This window comes from Ctenopharyngodon idella, chromosome 23, assembly GCF_019924925.1.
Source record: "Ctenopharyngodon idella isolate HZGC_01 chromosome 23, HZGC01, whole genome shotgun sequence".
NCBI lineage: Eukaryota > Metazoa > Chordata > Actinopteri > Cypriniformes > Xenocyprididae > Ctenopharyngodon > Ctenopharyngodon idella.
In genome coordinates this window covers 15,857,999-15,866,750 of record NC_067242.1, presented here as the reverse complement: position 1 = coordinate 15,866,750, position 8,752 = coordinate 15,857,999, and the positions used below count along the sequence as shown (strand labels likewise).

Genomic DNA, 8,752 nt, shown 5'->3' with positions numbered 1-8,752 from the left:
AGTGGCATGTGACTGTGAGCAACATTGTAGATTTTATGACCTAAAAAACTGATTTTCAGGAAAGAAAGTAAAAAATCTTTTTTTAGTAATTTAGTAAAAAAATTTTAGTAAGTAAAAAAAAGATTTTTTTTTTTTTTGCCTAGCAATTATTGCATTGTAGATACAGTGACTTCTAAATCTAAATGAGCTATTTTTCTAGTTTAATTTGATGCTTTGGATTCATGCTAACTTCAAACCTGCATGTTATAATAGTTAGCTACGTTATGGCTGTTTGGGGTGGGGATAGTTGTAACAGTTCATTAAAAATGTTACAACCATCCCCTTATGATGATTCCAGTTGTCAATCACATTCCCTCATATAACAAAATCACTTGAGTTTTTTGTTGCGCATCAAAGGATTTATTTGGTAAACGTGTTTCCATCATTATGCATGTCTTATTGAATAAAAACAATATCCACCTCGATTGGGAGCATACCTTTTTTGTGCACATTTTTTTTTTTTTTTTAGAATTTATGCACATCTTGGCATTTCCATCCAGTTTTTTTTTTTAAATGTAATATCCCAAAATTCACATAAAAATAGGTGGATGGCAACATAGTGACTGAACCCTTATGTTACAGGAATACAATACACATAAACACACACGACAAATGATTTGTGCTAAATTTAAAGTAATAAAAGTACTAAAATTCAATGTTTTTGTCACTTTAAATTGTTCACTTTATTCAAAACATGATCATTCTTTGTTCTTCAATAACATTCTTGCATAAATTTAAATTGTGTTTCTCTTATTTCAGCGAATTTCAGCTTTGTTAGGCTACATCTAATCCCAGCTAACTCATCTCAGTAGTGGGATAGGTTGTAACAATGGAACTCTTTGTGTTTGACATTAACTCACATAATCTGTGATTGTGTAGTACGTCCAAGTAAGCTATTTGTAGTAGACAAATGTGGCTAACATGTATCAAATTTTGAGAGATCTAGCACAAACAACTACTGAGTTACCACTGAGATACATTACTAAATAAAAAAGGCATAACCCTCAACCACTTAATCTACTATAGGTTAAACAATAATGTTATTCATAAAACTTAAAGAGCATGAAAGACCCAACAAATAAACAATCACTTAATAAGTAACTGGTGGTGGTACAATCTCAACATCTTTTGGAGTGAGTGGAGAAGGAAGAACAATTCCAAACTTCTCTCTCAACAACTCTGTAATTTCTTCATCTGAAAGATCTGTTGTGGTTTTCATAGCTTGGTGTCCATCCACTGAGGTCAAAGTGGTTATAATCAGTCTGCGGCCCATGATTGTGATTCTTCCAGTGGGCAATAAGAGTGAACAGAGAGACTTGCAGAAGAAAATCGAGCTAACAGAACTCTGATGGTAGTCACACATGGCTCTGAAATCATCTCTTTCACATGGCTCCAGCGTGAATTTGTACTGCTCCAACCAACATTCTTCTGCACTCTTTAATACCTCAGTCTCAGATTTCATTTCCATGAAAATAAAGTCTCCCTGAGATCTGAGGCGATACACTCCATGGCTCTGGGCTTGAGGACTGTCTGTCTCAAGAGAGAGAGGGAGCTGGAAACCGTATCCAAACCCAACATCACAGAGCCATCTGTGTCCATCCAGCTTCACCATCATGATGAAGTGGTCGAAGGGAGGTCCGTAAGCGCCGGTGAACCGATTCTTGACCTGTGCGGAGAGAATAGTCACGTTAAAGCCCAGCTGAGACAAAAGCCAAGAGAAGAGTCCATTATTCTCAAAGCAGAATCCTCCACGGCGCATGAGGACGATTTTTTCATATAGAAGTGGCAATTCAAGCCTGACCCGCTCTCCGATATGAATAGTGAGATTCTCAAAGGGAACTGCCATCAAGTGATTCAGGTGAACGTATCGTAATGTCTCCAATGTCGGAGGACATGGGCCAGAACAGCCGATACGTGCCAAATACTTCTGAACATCCATTGTTTTGCAAAGATCGCCGGTATGTTGGCTAGTTTAGCAAAGAAAACTTTAATCCAAACACAGCTGAACACAGGAGCAAAAACATGAAACTTTAGACAACCTCAAGCAAGCTTTCATTTTGCACAGGCTGTAAACTCGGACTGTACTTTCTCGGAAGTCCACATACGTTGTGCTCATGTACTTTTATAAGGACACGAAACTGTCTTATCATTTCTTTCTTAACTGTTTTGTAATGTTAAGTCCAGAACACGATTAAAAGCATAGCCTATTGCAAGTATACTGAATATAAAAGTAAATCTTAAACAAATATAGACGTGAACGGAAAAGGCTTTGTTGGGGGTGTTGCCAGATATCATAAGAGATCAACTCGGTTAAAAACAAAACAAAACAAACAACCAAAATAGCGGGAAAAAAAACAAGCCATTTATTTATTTATTTATTATTATTAGTATTTAATAAATATTAGCCTAATAAAATAAATAAAATATAATCATCCAAGGCTATTTTTTACGTATTTTCAGTAGTTATTTTCTTTCACAAAAATTATTTAAATATTTCACACTAGTCTACATCTAAATCAACCCTCTCGTGCGTGCACGATAACCAACAATTGCGCTTCATTTGGTGAGGGGCCAAGCAATTGCAAACCCAAAAAACTTATTCTAGAAATAAACTCCCAGTTCCCTATTTATAAGCGAAACAAACCACTTATAATAAGCGGACATGGCAACAACTGCTCTGGTTAACACCCTCTATGTTGGCATTGACCAATCAGATCTCGTAGCCCGTTTTGGTTTCTAGGTGATGCTTACAAACAACACGTTGCTATGAAAAACACAGATGCAAGTCGCTGCTGTCCTATAAGATGACAAAATACTACACTATATAAAGTACTAGGCTTTATTTATGTATCCTATACGTTTATATTATAATTATTAAGAAAGACCAAGAACCTAACCCTGTATTTAAAAAAAAAAACTTAACTTAAAGCGGTAAGTCCTTTTGTGTGTTTAGTTTAGCGTGAGCACCTGTGCCAGCCAATTTAAGTAACACTGTTTTCTAGTTTTTCTTTTCCATATCGCATGTATTGAATGATATTTTGATCGCCTAATGTCCTTTCTGTGATCTTTTGTGTTCACTTTCTCCTTGTCATTATCTTAAAATACAACCTGAAGTGATGCCTCCTCCTGAAACAATGTACTGCGCCCAGCAGATCAACATCCCTCCAGAGCTGCCTAATATTTTAAAGCAATTCACAAAAGCTGCAATTAAGACACAGCCACATGATGTGCTGCAATGGGCAGCTGAGTAAGTGTTGTATTTTTTATATTGCAATGAAAATGTAATACAGTGTGACAAATGACAACAATAAAACTGCTTCTCCTTCAGCTATTTTTCAGCATTATCAAAAGGTCAGGGTCTACCAGTCAAGGAGAAGCTGGAAATGCCAGTGGCAACTCAGAAAACAGACACAGGACTTACACCAGGCCTTCTAAAGATCCTTCATCAACAGGTGTGATCCACTGCACCTCTTTTGTATGTTTTATACACAGTGCAGCAGATGTATATTTATGAATATTGATGAGATTTCTCTTGCCTGTAGCTCACATCTAAAGAAATCATTACAAAAGAGGAGCTCCTTTTGAAGTGGAAAGATCTGTGCTTGCCAATCGAACAGCTTGACACAATCCTCGCCCTTGGAAACTTCAGTGAAAATATCAATTGGATGCAGTTTTTTGCTCTAGGATGCAGTGCTTTGGGTGGGGTGAGTGGCTATAAATATCTTATTATGTATTTAACAGTACATTTATGATATTGTTTGATGGTGGTTTCATTTGAGATGTTGTAATTCTACTAATTGACTCTAGATGGCAGTATTGGATTTGAAATGGTCTTCACTTTCGAAGAGTTGAACAAGGAGTAATGACAAATTCATAAAGAGACACAATGATAGTCATTCATTCAAAATGGGCTAAGTTATGTTATAAAAGTGTAAGTTTTGAAAGAAAGTCCACTGTCCTGTTCCTACAGACCATCATGAGTGCTTTGAAACATGCATGTGAAATACTCACAGAGGACCCTGAGGGTGGTGCAGCCCAGATTCCTTTCGACACATTTCAGAGGCTGTACACATACTTGGCCCATCTGGATGGAGAAATTCCTGAAGAACAGATCGACAGCTTCTTGCACCATTTAGAGGAGTGAGTACACACACACACACACACACACACACACACACACACAAATGAATTCAGTTAACTTGTAAGCCTTAAAACAAATTTAAAATGTTATTTTAATGCTACTATAGTTTAATGCTAGTATGTGGTTAATATTTTACATATTACCCTGGGGCAAAGAACAAAACAAACATAAGCAAAATGGTATGATCAAGGTGACCAATTGCAGAAGCAAAAAATGCAAAACGCTCAATCATTCTGACAGCAAGCAGTTTGAGACAAGTTGGGCAATGAGAAGAGGCTTGATTAAATAATTTTGGCACATTTTGAGGGTGATAATTTCTACTTCTACTTTTGTTGCCAAAGAGGAGTTTTAGGAGGTGATAAGTGATAAGGAAACTGATTGCTTTGACATTGTTGCTTGAGGTGTTTTCAGGCCTTTTTTGTTAGAATTTACACCTGTGAAATTGCAAAGCCTTCTTTTCTTTCTTTCTCAGAACCAAAAAACTGTTCTATATTAAAAACCTCTTCAAACAATGATTGAAAAGATACATAATACATACGACCTAAAACATCACATAATGCCATAAGGTTAAGTGGTTTTCCAATAGCATAACGCAAGCCGAGAATCTGAACCATTATTGTCTTTACTTATGAGACAGTTCAATCACTGCAGAAACAATACCAGAAATTACCAGTGCGTATATAAGAATTTGTCCTGTGGGTGGTTTTTATTACTTTGTGATGTGTTTTTGTTGTCATACTTCACCAGCATACCAACAGCAAGTGTCTTTTTCAATCGCATTCAAAGAAACATGATTTCATCCCATGCTTTCTTTTTTAGCTTAATGTTTTTTAAGACATTTAAGAAGCCTAAACATATTTAACTCAATTCAAAGACCCAGCACAGTATCCATTTTACTATTAGGACAAAATGGCAAGGACTTTATTATAGAAAACCACTGGATGGATCATGTTATCATGACAACAATTATTACACACATAATCTTCACAGTTAACAAAAGTATAATATTTTTCATATATTTGACTCCATAAACACTGTCCCTGATTTAATGACTTATTCAACCTGTTTATAAGTATAAATATTAATTTAGTCTATTTAATTACCATTCAGACACTACATCAGAAGGTGCTTTGTACTTACCAGTCCTGCTTTGAAGCCATTTAAAATATTTCTTCATAGGTGTTCAGCACTTTTAAAGGCTAAAATGAAAGACTAATTGACGCTTGTGCAAATTAAGTTGTTATATAAATTATAAACTAAACAAACTTGGACAAAATGGACATGGACTTTCACAGTTCTTATGGTGTACTAGATATAGAATCTGTAAGTATTAAAAATGACTAAAAAGCTCATAATGTAATTCGATAATTTCTTAAACAAAAATGGCCCTTAAAGGGATAGTGCATCCAAAAATGAAAATTCTTTCATTTACTCATCCTCACATGGTTCCAAACCTGTATGACTTTATTCCTTCTGTGTAACACAAAAGAAGATAATAGAAATGTCTTAGTGTATTTTGTCCATACAATGAAAGTCTGTAGGGTCCAGTATTGTTTTAGAACCAAATGACTTTCATTGTATGAGCAAAAACAGTTAATTTAAAAAAAAAAAAAATCTTCTTTTGTGTTTCACGGAAGAATGAAAGTCATAGAAATTTGGTTTCATTTCTGGATTCACTACCCCTTTTAGCTTTTGTTTTAAAATAATTTGATGTCATTGTTATTGTGAGATAAAATAAAAACGGGCCGAGAGACAACAGGAAAACAGAAGACTTTTTCATCTGCTTTGCATGTCTATATGTGTGTAGCAGTCATTGATACTGCTGAACCAACCCAACATCACCACAGCGAGCCCTTTCTAACTCTCAAAAGACATAGAAGCAACACACAAGCAAGCAGTAAATGTTTACTTGTGTGTCCACTCAGATCTTCAAGGTAATAAAACAATTAGAAACTAAACTCCAATTCAAATTTGCAAGCTGATTCTTAGCACATGAACTGGTCTTGATTATAATCTCATACACAGGTTTACATCTGTTAGTGTTCCTAGGAACTCCTCAAAAAAAAAAAAGCAGTCCATTCCTGGGAATACACAAATGTTTGGGAAGCGTGTAAGTGAGTCAATATGACACACACAGAAGCAAGAATAAAAACATGCTGAGTAAACTGGCGTGTTTCAGAATAACAATGACAACTCTACAGCAAATAAAAAGTGAAAAAGAACTGAAAAGAGGATGTTAGTTTGCAGTTGATAAATGAAAACATTTACTTTTCATAAGATCCGGCCAAATGCAGTTGGATGCAGCAATCTCCTGTCATGGTGAGAAAACAGATTACGTCATGACATTATAGACGTTTAATAGGAAACTTTGTTTTTTCCTGTTTTCAGAGAATGCCAAGGAGGAATGGTGCAACCTTCAAATTTTACAAGCTTCCGAAGCGCTGAGGAGTAGAATCCAGTACAGATGGTCCTCAGGTGGCAATATCTTACAACACGCTCAAAAATATTGATCCTAGTTACTGTGTCCTGCGTTTGCCCTCTTTATTCTGTATGTTGTGATGTGATTGGATTATTTAACCAAAATAAATCCTCAAAACTAGGTTGCCTAGAATAATGTTACAAAAGTGAAAGGAAGCCAAATCAAGGCTACTGGTATATTAGGTGCTTATTCAAGCATTATGAGCTTTCGGTTTTGATTGCGATTTATCATTCATACCTATATGTTAGGGCTTTCAAAACTGTAGTTGACATGCTTCTATTTGAAAGAAACCATATTCTATTGCAATCAAATTTACCGCCTCTCATATCTACCTCAACACACACACACACACACACACTGCTATTCTTATCATTATGGGGACATTCCATAGACATAATATTTTTTATACTGTACAAACTGTATATTCTATCCCCAAACCCTATCCCACCCATCACAGAAAACTCTGTATTTTTACATTTTCAAAAAACATCACTTTATATTATTTTATAAGCTGTTTTCCTAGCTTGTTTCCCCAAAAAATGTGGTCCTCATAACATTTGGTCCTCATAACGTAGGGAATACCAGGTACACACACACACACACACGTTTGTTTTTGTGAATTGTGGGGACATTTCATAGGCGTAATGGTTTTTATATTGTACAAACCGTATTTTCTATCGCCCTGCACTACCCCTACCCCTAAACCTACCCATCACAGCAAACTGTGCACATTTTTACTTTCTCAAAAAAACTCATTCTGTATGATTTATAAGCCTTTTGAAAAATGGGGACATGGGGTAATGTCCTCTCCTTGTAATACCCATGTCATTATACAAATTTGTTTCCTGATATGTCACAAAAACACACACACACGCACACACACGCACGCACGCACACACACACACACACACACACACACACACACACACACACACACACACACACACACATTTGTTTTGCTATCTAAGTGAGGACATTGCATAGACTTCCATTGATTTTATATCAGGTCAATGAGATCACCTATGCAAAACATATGCAAAACACTAAATCTAAATAAAAACATCTTTTTAACTAGTGAGGACCAGTCAAATGTCCTCACTAGTGGGTTGTCAAAGTATTTCACAATATAAGTGAGGACATTTGGTCCTCACAAGTATAGCCAAAACAAGTACACACACATGTTTGTTTATAGTGAGGACATTGCATAGATTTCCATTGATTTTATTGATTTTATATCATGTTAATGATATTTTATATTGCATAACCCAACCCCTACCTCTAAACCTACCCATCACAGAAACATGTGCAAAACAATACATTTTTTTGTTACAATCGCTAGGACACATTTCTCGATACTTAGGTCACTTTTTCAAAGCTCTTTACACAGTGATCACAACAGCAGTCTATATGTGGGCTAAACTGTGGATCATTTGTCATTGCTTTGGCACAAAATGCATTCAATGACTACATCTTTCAATTCACATGGATTTGCTTCTCACTTAGACACAAACACCACCAAAACGTACCTACAGAACAATTTACATACTCTTTTCAAAACTGTTAAACTCAAGTTCAAAACCTAACATAATACAAAAATGAACAAGACAATTTGCATTTCTACAGTAATTGAAATATATAAAAATCTAAAAATGTATATATCAAAACAATTAGATGTAGCTGAACACCCTATTTCATTACTGTCTTTACAAAAGGGGACAACATAGGAATAATTTTGTACACTAATGTAAACATGGACCAACATATACTCACTATAAGTAAATAATCAACAGTAAACTGTCATTCTTGTTCTGCATGTTGTTAGTGTTTTTTAGGTCGATGTTTTATGAGTGACAAAGTGTTGTTGGATGAAAACCTTTGCTAGTGTTATGGAATAATGACTTGATTTTAATGAAATGTTTTGTTAGTTTTAGCGCATTGAGAATGCGAAATTAACTGCTGTGCCGAGATGAAAGTTGGTTAGGAGAACTGTTTTGAAAAAGTTCTGAAAAAGTGACCTAAGTATTTTGAAATTTGTCCTAGCAATTGTAAAAAACAAAGCCCTATAAATTTAAATAAAAACATGTTTTGGCTGA

General features: G+C 35.4%; 2 protein-coding genes across 3 annotated transcripts; one reads left to right on the top strand and one right to left on the bottom strand.

Annotated features, from left to right (window-relative positions):
* Positions 1-376: 376 nt before the first annotated feature.
* LOC127505859 (arylamine N-acetyltransferase, pineal gland isozyme NAT-3-like) lies at positions 377-1,978 on the bottom strand. Its single transcript, XM_051881763.1, has one exon. It carries the CDS (start codon positions 1,976-1,978, stop codon positions 1,130-1,132), a length of 849 nt encoding a protein of 282 aa, XP_051737723.1. The 3' UTR covers positions 377-1,129.
* Positions 1,772-6,779, top strand: ropn1l (rhophilin associated tail protein 1-like). 2 transcript variants are annotated; one of them, XM_051881767.1, is made up of 6 exons: positions 1,772-1,997; positions 3,154-3,286; positions 3,368-3,491; positions 3,582-3,743; positions 4,010-4,179; positions 6,569-6,779. In XM_051881767.1, exons 2-6 carry the CDS (start codon positions 3,156-3,158, stop codon positions 6,630-6,632), a joined length of 651 nt encoding a protein of 216 aa, XP_051737727.1. In that variant the 5' UTR covers positions 1,772-1,997; positions 3,154-3,155; the 3' UTR covers positions 6,633-6,779. The 2 variants fall into 2 exon arrangements, with proteins under 2 accessions (XP_051737727.1, XP_051737726.1); XM_051881766.1 differs by lacking the exon at positions 1,772-1,997 and adding an exon at positions 2,810-2,970.
* Positions 6,780-8,752: the final 1,973 nt, after the last annotated feature.

What these genes read in the sequence shown, in the direction of transcription:
- LOC127505859 (XM_051881763.1), bottom strand. Translation starts at nt 1,978, where the DNA reads ATGGATGTTCAGAAGTATTTGGCACGTATCGGCTGTTCTGGCCCATGT.
- ropn1l (XM_051881767.1), top strand. Translation starts at nt 3,156, where the DNA reads ATGCCTCCTCCTGAAACAATGTACTGCGCCCAGCAGATCAACATCCCT. An exon ending in GTGCTGCAATGGGCAGCTGA is followed by an intron (nt 3,287 to 3,367) that starts GTAAGTGTTGTA and finishes CTTCTCCTTCAG; the next exon opens with CTATTTTTCAGCATTATCAA. An exon ending in TTCTTGCACCATTTAGAGGA is followed by an intron (nt 4,180 to 6,568) that starts GTGAGTACACAC and finishes TCCTGTTTTCAG; the next exon opens with AGAATGCCAAGGAGGAATGG.